The 21856-nt window shown below is 45.5% G+C and overlaps 1 protein-coding gene across 1 annotated transcript; it reads right to left on the reverse strand.

Moving 5' to 3' along the window:
• Positions 1-2724: 2724 nt before the first annotated feature.
• LOC128470585 (uncharacterized) lies at positions 2725-18301 on the reverse strand. Its single transcript, XM_053452467.1, has 7 exons — positions 18145-18301; positions 16152-16276; positions 10262-10466; positions 8460-8596; positions 8082-8250; positions 3324-3453; positions 2725-3012 (listed from the first exon to the last, which is right to left on the reverse strand). The coding sequence occupies exons 1-7, from the start codon at positions 18197-18199 to the stop codon at positions 2922-2924; spliced, it is 912 nt and encodes a 303-aa protein (XP_053308442.1). The 5' UTR covers positions 18200-18301; the 3' UTR covers positions 2725-2921.
• Between the last annotated feature and the right edge of the window lie 3555 nt (positions 18302-21856).

Consider the following 21856-nt stretch of genomic DNA (forward strand, 5'->3'; position numbering starts at 1 on the left):
ACCACAACAGACAAGAAGAAAAGACTGATTGAAAAAAAACACTAATAAGAAAACCGCAAAAAAAAATAATAAAAGTTCATGTTTAGTTAAGTTGTTGTCCTGTGTATTTATTGAATGTAACGTGCAGGTATGGACTTGGGAGACTGGAGGTAGCGGCTGATTTAAGACTTTGGGTGTTTGGGGCAAAATTATAAATGGTTGACGCATCACAGATCTGACGCATCTCACTCAGACAATACAACCGAAGAATGGTTTCCAAAAGGACCTCTTACTTACCCAGACCGGCCATCAAAGATCCTGATGAAGGACCTTCTCTGAGGAATAACGGCCTCGTGGATGCCATGATGTGCTTTGGTGAGTAGGCCAACCCAGTCTTCTTCTCAGTCTGTACTTGTACGCTTCTGCTGTTCTCATCCTAGCTAGTCGCTCACCGTCTAAGGTTCTCACCAGTATGTCTCTCACACTAGGAAGGCAATCGCAGAGCGCGACTGGTATTTTTCTGTGAGGTTCCTTCAAAATCCCTCAACCCCCCCCCCAAAGTCATGAAGATCCTCTCCCAATCATTTGCTCTAGAATATCCTCTTCCCTCTTCTTTTGTTCTGAGGTCTTATTCCCGGTCTCTTTCTCCCCAAGAACTTCTCACTCTCTCTAGGATCCTTTCCCTAGGCTCTCGCTGTAAAAGATCCTCTTCCTTAGTCTCCTGCTCTGAGATCTTACTCCCTAAAACCTTCTCTTTCTCTATGCTCCTCTCTCACTCCCTAATCTCTTGCTCTATGAGTACCTCTCATCAATCTGTTACTCTCTCTGTAAGACTGTCACCAGTCCCTCTCTAACTCTCGAAGACACCCTTCCCCATTTCTCTTTCTACGAGGTTCTCTCTCCAGCCCGAGCCACCTCACGCCATGTCTATCATCCTTCATTATCAACCACACCGATCATTTCAGAGAAACGTGAATCACTCTCTGTAGGTCTCCTTCTAGTCTGAGTCACGCTCTGTGGAAAGCTCTGAGGTTATGCATCAGACGCCAAGTGTTTTAACGTTTGGTTTATTTAGAAGAAAACATCACATCACACAACTAAATATTCTCAGGACACCAAAACCCCAAATAAAATATTTTAGAACACAAAATGTATCTAACTAAACAGTGGTGGTGATTGCTAGATACAGGTGGAGTTGGGTTGTATGAATATACATGTTATGTGGAAACCAGGGTAAGAAACATACTCTCCAAAACATTCCAAATCAGAACATGAACAGATAGCAAAACTTAATCAACATATAGAAAAAATGGGAATAAAATGCATTTCTACCTTTTCTCTATTCTGCTGTATTATTCATCCATCATGATCAAAAGCGATCCTTGCTTATTGCTACGGCTTGGGTGTTTGGTAAGGAGTGGAACATTTTGACTCACTGACTTCCCTCTGCATTAGGAAAAGGGGTGAGCTGGCCCTGTATGATGCATAGTTAAACCGCTGGAATAATAATAATAATTCAAGGCACCTTCCCGTATTTACTATACAAGGTCAGCCCTTCTTGTAGAAGAAGCACAATGGGTTTGGCGCTTCATCATGGAGGGGGAAGTCGGGGAGCTCAAATGTTAGACTCTCGTGCAAAAAAAAGTAGTTTAAAAAATAAATCTGAACTCTACAGATCATTTTGGTGGAAAGGTACGGATTATAAACCTTGAGGCATATATCTGTATACATATTGCACAATTCAACTCGAAACGACATGCCTCTGAGAGTCATTGAAGGCTGGTGAAGTTAAAAATCGCTAATATTTTTTTGTTTGGGTTTGCCTCTTTTGTCTGGCGTTTCCGCGAGACGTCCGACGTCTCTGAGAAAGCAGACACAGAGGTCTGTTCGTTAAACAGCGAGTTGTAGGTGAACGGAAACATTTCATCTCGCCGCAGTAAATTAACATTATACAAGAAAGACGTGGCCCATCTTGCGGGAGATAATCCCCAGGGTTAGTCTTTCATAATGTATAATTAAGCTGGCGGGATGACGTGTTTCAGCCATAACTCGCTGTTTCAGGTATAAACCTCCGAAGATGTTTGCAAACAGCCGCGAAGAAACAAACGGATACATTTAATCCGCAGCCGAGTCCAACTAAAAGCCCCAAATGACACCAAAAGCAATTAACGACAATCGGTTTTCCGCACACAGAACTTCCCCTTAACAAGAAAGTTAAATTATTAAAGCATTAATATTTACTTAAAAGCTCGCGGCTTTGGTGATGTCGCGGTATTTCTTTCACCGGATAGGCACATAGGTTTTACGTTTCATTATAAGGACAGAAAGCCGTGTCCCAGCTGAGCGGACCTCGTGTCCAAGGCAGCCCTGGACGAAGAGAAAGCGCAGTCTGTGTTAGAATAACCTCGTCCAGCTCCCCAAGACCTGAAGCCATCAGAATAAAACTCATTTAGAACCAAATTGCACCAACATCGTTCAACTCTAGGGTCCCCTCCCTTCATACCCTACCCTCGGAGAACCTGTGTATGGAAGTTACCCCCTTACCTTATCAACCCTACCATCTCACGCCGATCAGAATAATCCTTTTTATTTATTAATCGTTTTTTAAATCATTTTCAGTACCTAATCTTGTTAGATGTACCTAGAACCCTGAGATCTCTCTCTAACCTAGTTGGAACCTCTAATAATTTTATAGTTTTTTTTTGTTAATTTATTTTTTATTTATATGGGTTAGTAAAAGTGCTTTTTGTTTTTACCTAATGTTGGTGAAACCCCTATGTTTTGACCCTGAATCTGACAGTTTCCTCTGTTAGAAAGCCTACCTGGCTAAATGAAATCACCATGTCCCTTTTTTTTTTTATTACATACAACGCTAGGGTTCTAAAAGGAGCGGAAATGGCTAATGCCTGTAAACACGTCACTGACCTGTCTCCGGGTCGCATTTACATGACGAGGGGCTGCGTGTCTGATGAATTGGTGCATATAGATTGAGAGCTACCCTTATAGATTGGGGCTCTCTTCTCAACATCCACCCTGAAACCAAGACAGAGAAAGAGCAAATAAGTACACAGACAGTATACACGTGGCTAAATTTAAAGATACCCCCAACGGTGGGGCGGTTCCCTTCTCAAGAATGGAGCGTTAACACAATTGGGATAAGGGTGTGAAGTAGGGGGACAGGACATGCACGGCCCTTATAATATTGGGGATATAGGCAACTGCTCAAGAATTGCGCCATGTAAAAAAAAATATTTTTTCATTTGGGGGGTTTAACCATTAGGTATATAGAGGGTCTGCAGAAAAGGCCCCACCGGCCCAGGAGAACGAGTAGAAAGGACACTCACAGGCTGATCTTGGGTTTTCTCTGCTGTCTTCGGTGTCTCATGGTGAGTATGATAACGGTCAACACGAAGATTATCAGCGCCACGGCAGGAACGGTGACGTACAGCAGGATGTCATTAAATCCGTAGTCCCCTAGATGGGTAAGAAGATAAAGTTCAAGCTGACTTTCAAGGGCAGATATCAGAGGTGACGCCAACATACGGACCCCACAATTACAGATTCCGTGCGCTCTAAACTATCGATACAGATGAGGAACACATTGCATTCCCACAAAAAGACATTGTTTCCTAATACAGGCAATAGTTCTGTATTTCTGTTGCCTATTTGTCGCCTAACTACCTTAGGCACCCCTAGGATCAGTTCCTCCAAAAGTTTGGGGTCACTGAGCCGTTTTCATGGAAAACAATGACATTTCTGTCGCAAAAAGGGTTTTTTAACCATCAATTAGCCTTTTAAACTTAAACTTGGATCAGCAAACACAATGTGCCATTGGGACACAGGAGTGATGGGAGTGATAAAGGGCCATTGGGACACAGGAGTGATGGGAGTGATAAAGGGCCATTAGAACACAGGAGTGATGGGAGTGATAAAGGGCCATTGGAACACAGGAGTGATGGGAGTGATAAAGGGCCATTGGAACACAGGAGTGATGGGAGTGATAAAGGGCCATTGGGACACGGGAGTGATGGGAGTGATAAAGGGCCATTGGGACACGGGAGTGATGGGAGTGATAAAGGGCCATTGGGACACGGGAGTGATGGGAGTGATAAAAGGGCCATTGGAACACAGGCGTGATGGGAGGGATAAAGGCCCATTGAAACACAGGAGTGATGGGAGTGATAAAGGGCCATTGGAACACAGGAGTGATGGGAGTGATAAAAGGGCCATTGGAACACAGGAGTGATGCAAGGTCCCTTTGAACACAGGAGTGATGGGAGTGTTAAAGGGCCATTGGGACACAGGAGTGATAGGAGTGATGGGAGTGATAAAGGGCCATTGGGACACGGGAGTGATGGGAGTGATAAAGGGCCATTGGAACACAGGAGTGATGGGAGTGATAAAGGGCCATTGGGACACGGGAGTGATGGCAGTGATGGGAGTGATAAAAGGGCCATTAGAACACAGGAGTGATGCAAGGTCCATTTGAACACAGGAGTGATGGGAGTGATAAAGGGCCATTGGGACACAGGAGTGATGGGAGTGATAAAGGGCCATTGGGACACAGGAGTGATGGGAGTGATAAAGGGCCATTGGAACACAGGAGTGATGGGAGTGATAAAGGGCCATTGGGACACGGGAGTGATGGGAGAGATAAAGGGCCATTGGAACACAGGAGTGATGGGAGTGATAAAGGGCCATTGGAACACAGGAGTGATGGGAGTGATAAAGGGCCATTGGGACACGGGAGTGATGGGAGTGATAAAGGGCCATTGGGACACAGGAGTGATGGGAGTGATAAAGGGCCATTGGAACACAGGAGTGATGCAAGTGATAATGACCATTTGAACACAGGAGTGATGGGAGTGATAAAAGGGCCATTGGAACACAGGAGTGATGCAAGTGATAATGACCATTTGAACACAGGAGTGATGGGAGTGATAAAAGGGCCATTGGAACACAGGAGTGATGCAAGTGATGACCATTTGAACACAGGAGTGATGGGAGTGATAAAGGGCCATTGGGACACAGGAGTGATGGGAGTGATAAAGGGCCATAAGAACACAGGAGTGATGGGAGTGATAAAGGGCCATTGGGACACAGGAGTGATAGGAGTGATGGGAGTGATAAAGGGCCATTGGGACACGGGAGTGATGGGAGTGATAAAGGGCCATTGGAACACAGGAGTGATGCAAGTGATAACGACCATTTGAACACAGGAGTGATGGGAATGATAAAGGGCCATTGGAACACAGGCGTGATGGGAGTGATAAAGGGCCATTGGAACACAGGAGTGATGGGAGTGATAAAGGGCCATTGGGACACGGGAGTGATGGGAGTGATAAAAGGGCCATTGGAACACAGGAGTGATGCAAGGTCCATTTGAACACAGGAGTGATGGGAGTGATAAAGGGCCATTGGGACACAGGAGTGATGGGAGTGATAAAGGGCCATTGGAACACAGGAGTGATGGGAGTGATAAAGGGCCATTGGGACACAGGAGTGATGGGAGTGATAAAGGGCCATTGGGACACAGGAGTGATGGGAGGGATAAAAGGCCATTGGGACACAGGAGTGATGGGAGTGATAAAGGGCCATTGGAACACAGGAGTGATGCAAGTGATAATGACCATTTGAACACAGGAGTGATGGGAGTGATAAAAGGGCCATTGGAACACAGGAGTGATGCAAGTGATAACGACCATTTGAACACAGGAGTGATGGGAGTGATAAAGGGCCATTGGGACACAGGAGTGATGGGAGTGATAAAGGGCCATAAGAACACAGGAGTGATGGGAGTGATAAAGGGCCATTGGAACACAGGAGTGATGGGAGTGATAAAGGGCCATAAGAACACAGGAGTGATGGGAGTGATAAAGGGCCATTGGAACACAGGAGTGATGGGAGTGATAAAGGGCCATAAGAACACAGGAGTGATGGGAGTGATAAAGGGCCATTGGAACACAGGAGTGATGCAAGTGATAACGACCATTTGAACACAGGAGTGATGGGAGTGATAAAGGGCCATTGGGACACAGGAGTGATGGGAGTGATAAAGGGCCATTGGGACACAGGAGTGATGGGAGTGATAAAGGGCCATTGGAACACAGGAGTGATGGGAGTGATAAAAGGGCCATTGGAACACAGGAGTGATGGGAGTGATAAAGAGCCATTGGGACACAGGAGTGATGGGAGTGATAAAGGGCCATTGGAACACAGGAGTGATGGGAGTGATAAAGGGCCATTGGAACACAGGAGTGATGGGAGTGATAAAAGGGCCATTGGAACACAGGAGTGATGCAAGTGATAACGGCCATTTGAACACAGGAGTGATGGGAGTGATAAAGGGCCATTGGAACACAGGAGTGATGGGAGTGATAAAGGGCCATTGGAACACAGGAGTGATGGGAGTGATAAAGGGCCATTGGAACACAGGAGTGATGGGAGTGATAAAAGGGCCATTGGAATACAGGTGTGATGGGAGGGATAAAGGCCCATTGAAACACAGGAGTGATAGGATTGATGGGAGTGATAAAGGGCCATTGGAACACAGGAGTGATGGGAGTGATAAAGGGCCATTGGGACACGGGAGTGATGGGAGTGATAAAAGGGCCATTGGAACACAGGAGTGATGGGAGTGATAAAAGGGCCATTGGAACACAGGAGTGATGCAAGTGATAACGACCATTTGAACACAGGAGTGATGGGAGTGATAAAGGGCCATTGGGACACAGGAGTGATGGGAGTGATAAAGGGCCATTGGAACACAGGAGTGATGGGAGTGATAAAAGGGCCATTGGAACACAGGCGTGATAGGATTGATGGGAGTGATAAAGGGCCATTGGAACACAGGAGTGATGGGAGTGATAAAGGGCCATTGGGACACGGGAGTGATGGGAGTGATAAAAGGGCCATTGGAACACAGGAGTGATGGGAGTGATAAAAGGGCCATTGGAACACAGGAGTGATAAAGGGCCATTGGAACACAGGAGTGATGGGAGTGATAAAGGGCCATTGGAACACAGGAGTGATAAAGGGCCACTGGAACACAGGAGTGATGGGAGTGATAAAGGGCCAGTGGAACACAGGAGTGATAAAGGGCCATTGGAACACAGGAGTGATGGGAGTGATAAAGGGCCATTAGGACACAGGAGTGATGGGAGTGATAAAGGGCCAGTGGAACACAGGAGTGATGGGAGTGATAAAAGGGCCATTGGAACACAGGAGTGATAAAGGGCCAATGGAACACAGGAGTGATGGGAGTGATAAAGGGCCATTGGAACACAGGAGTTATGGGAGTGATAAAGGGCCATTGGGATAAAGGAGTGATGGGAGTGATGGGAGTGATAAAGTGCCAGTGGAACACAGAAGTGATAAAGGGCCATTGGAACACAGGAGTGATGGGAGTGATAAAGGGCCATTGGGACACAGGAGTGATAAAGGGCCATTGGAACACAGGAGTGATGGGAGTGATAAAAGGGCCATTGGAACACAGGAGTGATAAAGGGCCATTGGAACACAGGAGTGATGGGAGTGATAAAGGGCCATTGGGACACAGGAGTGATGGGAGTGATAAAGGGCCATTGGAACACAGGAGTGATGGGAGTGATAAAGGGCCATTGGGACATAGGAGTGATGGGAGTGATAAAGGGCCATTGGGACACAGGAGTGATGGGAGTGATAAAGGGCAATTGGGACATAGGAGTGATGGGAGTGATAAAGGCCTCTACGTCTATGAAGAGATTCCATTAAAAACCATCTGTTTTCAGCTACAATAGTCATTTATAACATTAACCCCGTCTGCGCTGGAATTCTGATCCATTTCATGTTATTTTAATGGGGGAAATCTGCTTTTCTTTCAAAAACAAGGACATTTCTAAGTGACCCCAAACTTTTAAAGGGTAGGGGATGTTAAACCACAATTATTATTACTTTGTAAAGTAATACAGAAAACAGAACCATAGGTCTACATGAGTGATAAATGACGGTAATAAGGCATCTGACAGCTAAGTGGCCCTGAAAGGAGCCCCTAGGTATGTGCCTATAGCCTGTTAGAAAGCCAAGACCAACGAATATGGAGTACAAAGCAAACTCATACTCACTTAATGCTGAATATTCCTGACGCTTGGTCACCACTTGTAGTTGGAAGCTTTTGGTACTCATCAGGTCAAACATCTCTGGATGTCGAGCCACGCAAGTGTACCTCCCAGAATCCTCCAGCCCCACGTTTGTGAGACTGAGGGTGTCCGATGGGATCATATAGTCACTGAACTACGGAAAGAAAACGGGTCAAAAAGTCATATCTGTCGGTTCTTGTCTTACATGTAAGGCTTCGTACTCTGGGACCTCTGGGTTCAAAGCACGCCAGGTTCTCCAGTGACCATCGCGGGGAAATGAAGAAGAACATTGTTGCTGGTGGGCTAGAAGGTCATACAGAAGGCAGGTGTTTCCAAAGACAAATAAATACCATCGTCCCTTACCCCCCACTCATACACCGGCTCTTGCGAGGACGAGGCTGAACACTTAATGTCCACGTCGGAACCTTCCTCCACCAGCAGAACGTCGGGAACCGTAGGGTTCCAAGCCTTGGATCTCTGGAGATACACGTCACGCAGGTCTATGGGGGAGACATAGCAGGAACCCATTATATAAAGCAGAGTCTGTCTACCAATCACATGCGAGGAGAAAAGGCTGGGATATTCATTATTATTATTATTATTATATATTATATTCATTATTATATATATTATATTTATTAATATTATTATCAGCGTTCTATATTATTAGGACACCAATTATTGTTACAGATGTTTTTGTCACAAATAGGAAGCTTTGGCAAAGACTCAAACCTTAATCGTTGGTCTCGTCTTAGATTCAGGAGCAGTATGTCTATCCCATGCATGTTTAATACCCTCACTGTATTACCCTCTACCACTTCTGCTGGGAGGCTGTTCCACTTATTCACCACCCTGTCAGTAAAGCAAAACTTCCTTCCATTCCATCTAACTCTCTAGTTTTAGATTATGATCTCTCGTTCCTTTGAAATAAACTTCCTTCCGGTTCTTTGTTAAATTCCTCTACGTATGCGGATTAACCGTTCTGGTTACCAGGAGGCAAAACAGGCACTTGGTTGGGGGCCAAAACACTACTAACGGTTGCAAAAGGCATGAATGGTTCACAGGAAGGGTTAAAACCAGGGACCGTTACTTCTGTCAATCTAAAAAGACATTGTAGGGTCTTCAAGGCCAAGTATCACAGTGTCCATGTCTCTGTCCTGGTTGCTGTTGATGATCCGGTCCTCTAGATTAACCCCGATGATATATCGGCTACGCAATGAGGAGCTGAGAACGAGCCGCCCCGCCGGATACTTCCTATAATCCTCAATTAGAGAGATTGGAGGACATTGTAGCTGCCAGGATAAATCAGGCGGCTGATATTTATCCGTGGATTTGGTCCAATAAACACATTTAACTTCCAAACGCTCTGATTGCATAAATACGTTCGGATCTAGATATACGGAATATATTTATATGCCGGTCAGAACGAATTCGCAAATGGATAGTTTGTGTTTATTACGGGGAATGACACGTACAATAAATAATAAAACATAAACTAATGGCGATATGTGAACAAAAAACTAAAAAAAAATCTGAAAACAGGGGTTTTTTTCGCCCCACGTCAGTGGTGTAAACTGGATTAAAAGTCTTATATCATTTAGATAATGTCTGCATGGATAACATCGAATAAGGAACAGCAGGTATTGAGTTCTCAGCCAATCAGATGAACACACACATTTTGGATGAGACACTTGGAGTCTATGAATTGGTGACCTTGGGTCACCAACTCGCCATGGACTACAATTCCCATAATGCTTGAAGACACTTGGTCCGCAACACAGCGTCAGAAGTCGTCAACCCTACATCAGATCTCTAAAGTCACAACGTTGATAGTTGCAGAGTTATGGTTACCCAAGCACAGGTCATCAGCACCTGATCTCCATCGTGGTGGCCACCATATATCATCAACCATCAATAATAAATTCTGCAGGCAACATAACCACCCCCATAAAAAGTAAGGAAATGTACTGCTCCATGGGTGGAGCATAGGCAGGATGTGGGTGGAGCATTACCAAAAACAGACACATAAAGTTGGAGATCTGTCTCGGACAGTTCTACTTTAACATTGCCCATTGGCTTTTGGTTCCACCACCATGTTCTAGATTGGAATACAATCCTAGAACCCTCTGCGTTTGGCTTATGTGTATAAATATACAATAACTTACAATACACCGGGATGGTGATGTTTTCAGACACAAGCGTTTCGTCGCTCTGGTTGCCGTATTTCACGCAGCGGTACGGCCCGCTCTGCCAGTCCGAGACGTAGTTGATCTGAAGGAGCAGCCGGTCTTCGGAACGAGTCACGTTCAGGTTGTAATACCAGCATCTCAAATAACGCCCGGCGTCTAGATCCATCCACGTATTCATCCACTGTTAACCGGCACGGAGCGTAACGGTCAGAAGAAAAAGAGGAAAAAACAAAAACATTTCACCGTTACATTCTGGAAAGAACCCAAGAAACCGGTATTGGCTGAAAGTACCCAAAATGTGGGACGTCCCTCAATACCTTTCTAGATTAGAGAAGGAAAATACTTGATTGGGGTTGCACGACGGGGTGGGAAAGAAGTACAGATCATACAGGATTAATACCGGTGTTAATATACTCGATAAGATACCTCCATAGGCCATGTTTAGGTCTACCTGCCCAAGGGCTCCTTATGCTGAGGTTGATACTCAACCCTGGCCTTTTTGGTCTGAATTTGGCACCATATAAAGCTTTACCAAATAAGGTCAAATTGTAACATGTAACAAGTCTCATTTACATAAACATGAAACTTCTACCACATTTTCAGACTCGTTAGTTAGACGGGCGAGACGTCACGGAGCTGAGCATTCTGGTTTCACACCGCAAGACAAATGCTTGGAATTCTAACCAATCCACCAACACTTTCTATAGGGGTGTATATTATATATATTATATATATATATATAAAAGCGGAAAAGTATTCATCATAACAAAAGGTGTACCCCAAAATTCCATCATCGCTGGTACATGGGCATGGCAGTAAAATTGTGTTTCAGGGGCAGGCAAAGAAACATCTATCAATCAAAGGGTTAAAGATTGCAGGCATGGACATAATTTCTGTAGACAACGGGTATAAAAACCCTAAATCTTAAAGGAATGTTGCGGAACCGGCTTTAAACCGGTTTCTACCCATTACAGTTATGAGGAACCCGGCTTATTTCTTGGAAAAGGATGGCAGTAAAAACATCTGCCGCCATCTTTAATCTTAACGATGTCTCTTATCACAACTCCTGGCACCTGTACACCAGATCACCTGGGTGCGGGGGGTCCCCATACACCTGCCCCAATGTCTCCTTCACTGCTTTGCTGGTAGAACATACATGAGAAATGAGTAGAGTTCCCAACATTAGAAGCAAGTCAGCCAGAGTCTAAAGTAGGGCGTATTATCATTAAGCCCCCGATACCTTCCAGCGTCAAAGGGCCAAAGACGGACAGGCTTTTGATGTGGGGAGTGCGGTCAGAGAGATGGCTAGGGTTCCACAAACACTTTCTATGGTGCTTCTCGCTGAGCAAGACATTTAGAATATTATATTTCATTTATAAAGCTGTTCCCTGCTGTTTCTATACACATTATTGGGGCTTTTAGGGCTGTAGAACCCTGCGATCCCCTCATACCCAGCAAACATTCTGAGCTCCTAGAAAAGAGGGGGCATCAGGGATTTGGGGTCATTCCATTTCACCTCTAAAGGCAACCCTAAAAATGTCATTCTATGTACATTCTTTATCAGGAAGCCTTAAGAAGAATTCAGCCCTCTACTCTACACAACGTCCAGGAGCTCCAGGAGATCGTCAAGGTTCCAAAACACCGGAAAACTCCCCAAAGTGGAACTATTCATACGGAAAGATACAAGTCCTTGTTATCTTCTAGTAACTCATAGAAAAGAAAATATAAATCTTTTAGTTAGAGACAGAACCCATTTAGGGCATTGCTGTCCACCTAGAGGCACGTGGGCCAGATGAGGACCTTCTAGTCTACCTATGGTCTGGAAGGACCGAGACGCTATCAGATTGTGTAATAAATGTCATATAGTTCGCTCGGCTGCCCGTCATATCGCGTTTGGGAAAAACATGTTTATTTGCGAAACGCGTGACGCCTTTCTTAGTAATTCTATTGACTCGTGGAAAGTAAACAGCTCTAAGAACAGAGCAAACAGATCATAAGAATGGAAATTCATTCATCTCACCTGACGGGAGAACCTTAATCAGCCGTTGGTCTCGTCTTAGATTCAGGAGCCATATGCCTATCCCATGACTGTTTAATACCACCTCATTGTATTGCCCTCTACCATTCCTGCTGGGAGACTGTTCCACTTACCTACTACCCTCTCAAAACTTCCTTACATTCCATCTAAGCCTCTTCTGGCCTCCTGTCCCTTTAAACAGACATTTCTCCAGTACATTATATACAAAACACAAAGTGTGCGCCTCCCCCCATATAAATTGCTGAGACTTTCATGTTATGGTGCATTGTTCTTGTTTTTTATGACCCTACAAGTGATTATTTTTATAGCCGATGGCATTTTCGCTTTTATCCCAGTAGTAGTTGAACCTGCACTATGCTGAGAGAACAAAATTTCATTTTTATTTATTTTTTCTGTGTCCCCCCCCCATTCGAAAGCGGCGTACGCAGCCAACGCCGAAGCTTAAAGGGGCGCCAGACCCACTTGGGGAATAAACCTGGCATTAAACGATGCAGGGTCGTATAAAACAAAGGGGAACGTCGGAGGCTCGCAGAATAACCCGCTTTCTTTTTTATTTTAAGTGGATAAACTAACATTCCGAAGAGATCGTATAAAAATGAAACGGTGGCCGCGGATTTTAAGATGCCTATGAGGGTCAAACTTTTTACGCATTAAAATAACGTACTTGGAAGGGTTCTTTTAAGTCAATAATGCATTTTATTTTATTATATATATATTTTTCTCTCCAAGCATTTAAAAATCGTCAAAAAGGGGAGGTTTTTGTTTTGGGGGAGTGGTTAGAGGCGTGGCTGGGGGCAGAGCCGTAACAAGACTACATTAAACACCGAGCGTCAATATAGCATCAATGCATCATACGGAGTCTGTGCCTCCAACCACAGCCTCTTCCAGCCAGGACCGCCCACTGACCTCAGCGGGACCGCCCACATGCATCTTGAAAGGGGAGGGGCTCTGTGTGATTGTAGTCTAAAGGTGACCAGGTATGTTGATCACAAAGAGGCCGATCAGGCACTGGTTTTGCAGCACCCCTCCTGACCTGTTGCCCCTAGGCCTGTGCCAATCATCCAAGGCAAGGGTACATCACTGTGTGGCATCTGCCAATGCGCCAGACGGCCAGACAGGGACCGGCACTTCTACATCATTGGAGCTTTTAGGGCTGTAGAACCCCGCAAGACCCTCATACTCTGCAAATATTCTGACCTCCTAGGAACGGGGGGCATCAGGGGAGGAGAGAGGGACCCCTTGGAGAGCAAAGCGACAGAAGTAACGAGTTTCGGCTTTCGCCCATTGTAGATCTAGTTAAAAAATGCCAAAAAGAACGTTGGAATGAAAGCTTTGCCGTAGGTGGCACCCGCGGGTATTTTGGGCACAGAGAGAAGTTACGCCGGGGGGGGGCTTTGGTCACTTTGAAAAACATCACCGAGAAAGGCGTGCGTTTCCTTTTTTCTCTCGTTTTGGTGATGTATTTGTTGCGGCAGCAGATTAGCCCCTGGGATTTTGTACATTACGGTGGAGATTTATTCTGGAGAGCGGAATTTACTGCTGCGGTAGTCATTCTCATGATGAGATCTACTAAAACCAATGTAGCTTTAAAAGAGCTGTAAAGGCTAAATATAAGCTGCTTTATTGCATAGACCACTTTATTTTTAGGAAAGCTTAGCCTTGTAAAAGAATTTTATAATGTACCGTGCCTTTTTTTCTTCTTTGCGTTTGGCTCCAAATCTCCTCGGGTGTCCATCTTCTCTGCGCTAATCTCAAAACTAAATCAGGACAGTATCATACCTCCCAACAGTCCTGATTTGTAGGAACTGTGTCACTGTCCGGGGTGGCTGTCTGCTTTTGTGGGCAGTAAGGGTCCATTGGCCAGTTGAGAAGATCCTCTGACCGGCCCAGGAAGGTGAAAAATCAATGGAGGTCTACACTTGCAACTTTGCCCGCATTTAGGGATGGTCCACCTCCTTGTCACACCCCTCAAAACAACAGGTTTTGGGGCAATTAGGGCACCTGTAATGTTGGGGTATGCAGTGGAGGGGGCTTTGTGGGTTACGGAATCTGACCACAATATCATTTCTAAAGAGATGGTAGATGGTCCTCTCTCGTCCCCAAGCTTCACGAGGTCACAAAGGATGGGCAGCTCATGGGAAGATGGTGGTGACCTTCAACTGGGATTCCTACCAGAGTGTACTGGATTTTCAAACTGGTGTGACCCCACTGGACACCAACTGTACGGAGCAACACTTCCGACATGGGTCTACAAAGCAAGCCAACCAAAATCTTTTAAAAGGACAAATATCCTAAGTCCCCACAAAGCAGTGTTTGTGTAGCCTCAAGGTCACTCCTTTCAATTTGAATTAAGTATTTCCTGCTACCCCTTAGATACAAACCTGAACCTAGAGAACAGAGCCCAACTATATGATCGAATTAGGACACTTGGCCAACATGGGTCAGATGTCCACTAGGACCTTCTCCTGGTCTGTCAGCCATGAGGAGAGAAAAAAAAAGCAAAAACAACATAATTTTATATACGCAGTTCCATAAATATATGGTTTCTGTGCAGTTCTAACCGGTGGGGACCAACGTGGAAAGAAAGGGGAGATTTTATTTTGCCGGGCGTTACCATGACTACTGCATGAATTTGGTTGCTTTCAATATAAACCCAGACCGTATCTATGACCCTAAAAGTCACAGCGGAAAGCGCGTTTAGAACGGTAAATGTTTAAATGAAATAAATTAGTCTTTTTAAACACCAAATCAACTGCATAAAATTGAAAAAATTGGGAAAAAAAGCAAAGCCCCACCCCTAACCACACCTCCAATATAAAATGTCCATATATGGTCACAAAGTAATGGGATGTATAGGTTTTCTAATTTTAGGGATTAACTCTTTAACGTTCTAGAACATCGTTCACAATCTTCCGTTGCTGAAAGTTATGGTTCCCGTTTCAAGATTTAACCCTTTCATAATCTAAAGGATTCTTCGACACCTCGTGAATAATCAGCCGGCTTCCTGCTAAAAGCCAAAAATCTGTATTTTTTCCCCCTACAAAGAGTTCGCCAAGATTAACATCAATCGTAGAATAGCAAATAAATACCCCAAAAATACATTCGCAGTCAAATCAGACGGCCGACCGCCGGAGCCGCGGAGGGAGACGGAATTACACGCGCATAATCGTATTTGCTTTTCATTTTACAAGTAAAAGTTGGTACTATCTCTCTCTGTTTAGTTTAAAACAAACAATTCTGATTAAAAAAGTGCCTTTTTTGGGGAAAATGGTTTTTCAGAACGAGAAATGATGAGCCGCGCAGCTAAGATGTCCACTGATTACCGCGATGTATCTCAGGTTGGGGGGGTAAGACGATGTATGTGCGCAGCCAATTAAAGGCACAGGAAAGGCAAAATAAATAAATAACTAAAAATGTATATATATTCAGAAAATGAGTTGTTCCCTGATACCATGGGCTGGCTGAGGATGATGGGGACTGAAGTCATTTAAGCTGAATTTTTAGTCACCTCTTCATCTTAAACATCTACAGATTTCTGTGAATCGGTAAACTGATCCATCGAACATCAGAGGAGGTAAAATACAAACTGTCCAGCCGTCCTGGGGCCAGATCTTCCTCAAGCCGCTACCGGTCATGGGCTGTGTTGGTTGGCAAAGGATTATGGGAGTTGTGGTCATGCCTGGGGACTCTCAGGGTTTGACTCCGAATCTCGGGTTCTTTTGTCCCAATCTCAGGGTGACTACATGAGGGGCTATTAAAGGGTTAATATTTCAAGGGCCAGCCTGGATCATGTTAGCAAATGCCTAAATAACACAGAGGGCGACTCACCCGCATGTATTTCTGGAAGGCAAGTCCCTCCAAGTCTGAGACATCCTCTCCGTAACATTCCAGGACGACGTCCTCTCCCTCCAGGACAGGAAAGTCGGGTCCAGAGATCTTTATCGAGGGGTCACCTGAAAAAGAAGAAATATACGGGAATTAAAGGGTGTGTGAGAGCCAATGTCTTCATCCAGCGGCCTTCCGACGCCAAGGACAACTTTAGAACATTGGCCTTCCCAAAGCTCAAGCTTTACTTGGTCCTTGGCCTTGTTGAACGTTCATGAGACCCGTACGGTGTCCCCTCACTGTCTTAAATTCATCATTTTTGGTAAAAAACGGTCAAGCCCCCACGCCCGAGCCTCTCCGCGCCACGCTTTGAAAGCAGGAAGACAAAGGTTTCCTTGCAGATCCCTGAAGGCTCATTTACCTTCTCGGAATTCTGAAGGAACACGTAATACCTTCTTAAAACCATCTCATCAGCTACGGGGTAGAGACTAAAACCGGCCGGCTGGCGGCCGACGGACACCTGAGGCCACGCTCTACGCTCTAGCAACCCGAGGACGCATGGCAGGTGGGACGGGGGCGCCATCGTCCATCAGCCCACCTTGGAACTCTCCAGGTTTCACCCGGAGTCTCCTGCTTCCTCGGCTCTCCGGGTCACTGCGCTCCCGGTGTTGGAAGCATTTAGACACGCCCACTCTCTGCCCATTTCTCCTCCCATTCTTAGACTCATTTAAGTTACCTGGGGCTATCTCCGCCCTTATAGCCGACGAGCCCCGCCCCTCTGAACAAGGAAGGCTCCAGGTAGCCCGAGCCACGAAGTTCTACTTTTTTCTTTACTCCGAAATCCTTTCTTTCACTTTTAATTTGTAACTATCGGTTTTGCAGGTTTTGGCACCGATTCCAACCCCGACTAAAACCGAAACACTTTCATTTAAGAGCAACGGACCGGATCACCTTCAGGGAGCTAGAAAAACAAGTAGTCACCTGTCCCAAAGTTTTCCACTGTTAATAATCTAATGGGGAGGACTAATCATGTAGATCCCCGGAACAGGAAGTAAAGATGGCCGTTCCATAAACATATAAATTGAAATTCTGACGTATATTGGATCGTTTAATCCACAAACACCCCTAAATAGTGAAAAAATAATGTAATGTAGAATGTAGGGATTTCTTTAAAGTGACAGTCCCACTTATATATGTACGCATTCGTTGGCTTGGCCCCCTGTCCGGTGGTCCCTGGTGCCGACGGGGAGGAAATAGAAGAGCCGTGTCTCCCCAGGCATGGAGTTCTTTACTCTGCTTTGTTGTCTTAGTGAATAAGGAAGTGACTCCATAACCAAAAAGCCGTCGGCTTTAATGCAGCAGATGTCAGGAGGAGACGGGAAGAACTTATGATGTCATTACAAGCACTGATGTCGTGTCTCGCTCTTACAATAGGGGGGGGCGGTGAAAAGTGACATCATTTCGATCGACAATATACAAAGTGACGATACGTTTACGACCCGTCGAGACACACAGGTAGAGGCGGAGAGGCAGGATCTGCTAACAGGTTTTCTTTAATAACAGTAAAGACACAGATGCACCCTGCTAGTTATAAAGAAACAGCGGGGGAAAAAGGGTTAAATATCAAACATTTTGGTAAATCTAATACTATTTACCTGTTTAACCCTGCGAGCGCCTCTCAATGTACACGCAAAACTGACAGATACGAGAAGGCCTCGGCACGCGCCGTTCTTTAAGTTCTTCTGCTTTAACCCTTTAAAAGCCAAGGCAGTGAGCCAATCATTGCTTACCCGCCTAGCGCGCAAAGTGTTAACCCTGGTAACTTTGTAGCAATGCCCAAAAATGAATACAGGGAGAGAGCTTCCTCCCCGGAGGGGTTTCTCGCTGGCTGTTTTGTATAAAGAGGAAGTCTGATCCCTTTTAATCAAATTAAAACCAAGATAGATAGTCAAAAATATTCATTAAAGTAACAAAACCCGGCTCACGGGTAACTCACCTCTCGAGACGGCGAAACAAGCCGACAGCAGAAGTAAGGTCACAGCGTTCTTCATTTTGATGGCGCTTGCTGGCTTCCTCTTGTTTGTATAATTCCCAGCTTCCTGGAACGAACAATAAAACAGACACTGAAACACACGCACACTCACACAACAGCACGTGACGGAGGAGGGGACAACAGGGTTAATTCCAACGCAGGAGGTTACAAAGTTTGGCTTCTCTTCCCACGTCGGCCAATAGGAGGGCCTCGTCAATGGTGTGTCACCTGTCTCTAGGCAGATAAAAAAAAATGTTTGCTTCCCGAGTATAACTTGCCTTTGTTTGGTTTCTTTGTATCACTTTGTAGCACTTGTTGATTTCTGTAGCGCCATTGTATTCCGCGGCGCTGTACAACGGGGGCCACCGCAGCGCAGCGAAAACGCTCGGACGTCTTTGTTACGATACAGAAGGTTTACTCCCGGAATTAGAATGCGCATGTTGATTTTATCGGAGTGTTCGCAGCCCGGCTGTAGATGGATTGGGTTCTTTTTACACAATTATGTTTTTTTCCCCCGGTTTTTAAATACATTTCTTAGTTCCTGCACGAAAGACGGATCGACGCGAAGCTCGTTAGCCAGCGAGTTCAATACTAATAAAATATTTTTTTCTCCCCGCGTTAAATGGGCACTCAGAAGGCACTTTAATGCATATGACAGCTGGGGGCCACTTTCAGTAACCATGGTGCCCCCCCTCTGCATTTCCACCCCCCCCCAGTTATTTTCTGTGCAGGAGTCGTGTTTGGCTAAGCACGCCTCATCAGTGTGATATACTCGCCACCAATCAGCTTCAGCCCTTGGTCAGGGTCGGGCGGGCACAAACCACGGAGGAGGATGGCAGCTGCAGCTGCAGAGCTGCAGTTTCTAATATGAATCCTCCTTTAGCGGTCAGAGACAGCAGAGTCTGTTGGAATCAAGCATGACAGATAGGAGGTCTCAGTGGTCTCTCCATAGTGCATCAAGTGGATGAAACCGAACGTATCTTCCCTGTGACCCCGCGGCGTCCCGCCACTTCCTGCTCAGATGTCCCGCGGCGTCGGTTTGAAGGATGGGGTTTTGGCCGCGCTCCGCAGAAACGCTGGAAACGGAGACCTCTGACTCCATATTGATTTTTGTTCCATCGACGGAGGAATCTTGCCGAGTTTAATCGCTAGATTGAGAAGAAGTTGGAACGCGGGGAACGCTGTCCGACAGCCAAGCGCGATCTTTATGACGTCAGCGCGATTCAAACATTGCTGGTCATCAGACCTCCCGACAGCGAGTGCCGCGGACGGAGCGCGGAGACGCCAATCAGATAAGAATGGTTTCCGGCCCCTCCGCCAACTCTTTATCCAGCCGCTAATAACGATGTTCTATGAAGCATCCGGCCAAAGAAGGAGAATCTAACACTAGAGGATCGGAAGGAAGAACGTTTCGCTTTACTGAGAGGGTGGTGGATAAGTGGAGCAGCCTCCCAGCAGAAGTGGTAGAGGGTAATACAGTGAGGGTATTAAACATGCATTGGATAGGCATACGGCTCCTGAATCTATGACGAGACCAGATCTAAAACTTATGCTCTGTTCCAGACTAAAGACCACGGATGTCGTTTTGGCCCCCCGCGTGACACCGGCAGCTATTGGGAGATTCTGCGGCCGTGAAATTCACGGGGTTTTTTTTTTCTCACACGGAACTTTATGTCTAAGAAAACATTTCGTAAATTTTCATGAAACGAAACAGGAAATTAGCAGAGAAAAACCAGCAACGGCGACTCTCGCAGCCGGAGGGGGGGGAGATGCACACGACGAGTATTCTTTATAAGAACGGCCATATTAAACGGCGAGGGGTTTGAGTAATAACTTACAGAGTCCATAGAATTAATTTACTGACAAGGAGGTAGATATGTGGAACAGCCTCCCAGTAGAAGTGGAAGAGGGTAATACAGAGAGGGGTATTAAACATGCATGGGATAGACATACGGCTCCTGAATCTAAGACGAGACCAACGACTGATTAAGGTTTGAGTCTGTAAGTGTTGTAAATGACTATTATAGCTGGAAACGGCTGATTTCTAATGGAATCTCTTCAAAGGCGTACATCACTCCCATCACTCCTGTGTTCCAATTGCCCTTTATCACTCCCATCACTCCCTGTGTCGCAATGACCCTTTATCACTCCCATCACTCCCTGTGTCCCAATGGCCCTTTATCACTCCCATCACTCCTGTGTCCCAATGGCCCTTTATCACTCCCATCACTCCTATGTTCCAATGGCCCCTTTATCACTCCCATCACTCCTGTGTTCCAATGGCCCTTTATCACTCCCATCACTCCTGTGTCCCAATGGCCCTTTATCACTCCCATCACTCTCTGTGTCCCAATGGCCCTTTATCACTCCCATCACTCCTGTGTTCCAATGGCCCTTTATCACTCCCATCACTCCTGTGTCCCAATGGCCCTTTATCACTCCCATCACTCCCTGTGTCCCAATGGCCCTTTATCACTCCCATCACTCCTGTGTCCCAATGGCACGTTGTGTTTGCTGATCCACATTTAAAAGGTTAATTGATGGTTAGAAACCCTTTTGTAATTATGTTACAGCCATGAAAACAGCTGAGTGACCCCAAACCTTTGAGTGACAGCGTGTAGAACGGTATAGCGTATAAAATATAAGATTTATACATTGTAAAAAAAATATTTATAAAATGCAGTAAAATTTAGTTCAATGAACTAAAACTAAATGTGTTTGAGGACCTTCTTTTTTCGTGTACTGCGAGGCAGTTGGAGCGGGGGGGGCAGGAGATGGTTAATGGGTTCTTTTTCTCCGTTATTACCCACGGCCGGGATCCATTATCCTTTTTCAGCCGTCACTCCTGTGCCTTTTTTTTTCCCGGCTGCCCCTTATAACTCACCTGATGGATGCGGAAAGAGCCGAAACCGCTTCTTCTTAATGCTCTGTAGGCGGCATAAAGGCCGGGTTATAAATGAACTTCATCTAACGACTCCAAGCACAGAAGACGAGCTGGAGAGTAATTAACGAGAGAAAGGACGCAGCGACGCGCATTCCCGGGGAATAAAAGATGATTTATAAGGAAAAACGCGCGGAAGACAATAAGAAAGGTAATTAGCGCATCGCCTAAGGAATCTTACGCATCCTCAACTGCAACGGCCATTGTCTAGAGCAGGGGGATGATGGGAATTGGAGTCCATGGGAAAGTAACTGTACAAAACATTAGCTTATTGAGAAAAAAGTCAATGATAATCACCTGTCTGGGGGAAGCTTGGGGATTCCAGGGGCTGCACCAAGTTTATTAGGCAAGTCCAGCACTGTGCCATCGAGCCTTGTGGGGGGGCTGGGGGTGTCTAATGAGACCCCCCCCACACACCGCCCTATACGCATGTACGGAAGTCTCTACCATTTATTTCAATGGAATTGCTTTCTTTCTGCCTATTGGCTGCCTTAAAAAGCCAATCAGGGCTGTGAACCGTGGAAGGTGTTCTGCTGCAGCTCTGGAGCTGAAGCTTCTCTTGAAAGTTTTTTTTTTATATATATATTTTAAAGAATGAAAATGAAAGCATTCACAGAGCGAGGCTGCCATGGACATGATAATAAATGCACCCTAAATACACTATTAGTAAAACATGGGAAATCTACAAAAACAAACAAAAAGAACGCTCATATCCTTTCGGGCAAAATTTCATAA

This window comes from Spea bombifrons, chromosome 12, assembly GCF_027358695.1.
Source record: "Spea bombifrons isolate aSpeBom1 chromosome 12, aSpeBom1.2.pri, whole genome shotgun sequence".
Lineage (NCBI taxonomy): Eukaryota > Metazoa > Chordata > Amphibia > Anura > Pelobatidae > Spea > Spea bombifrons.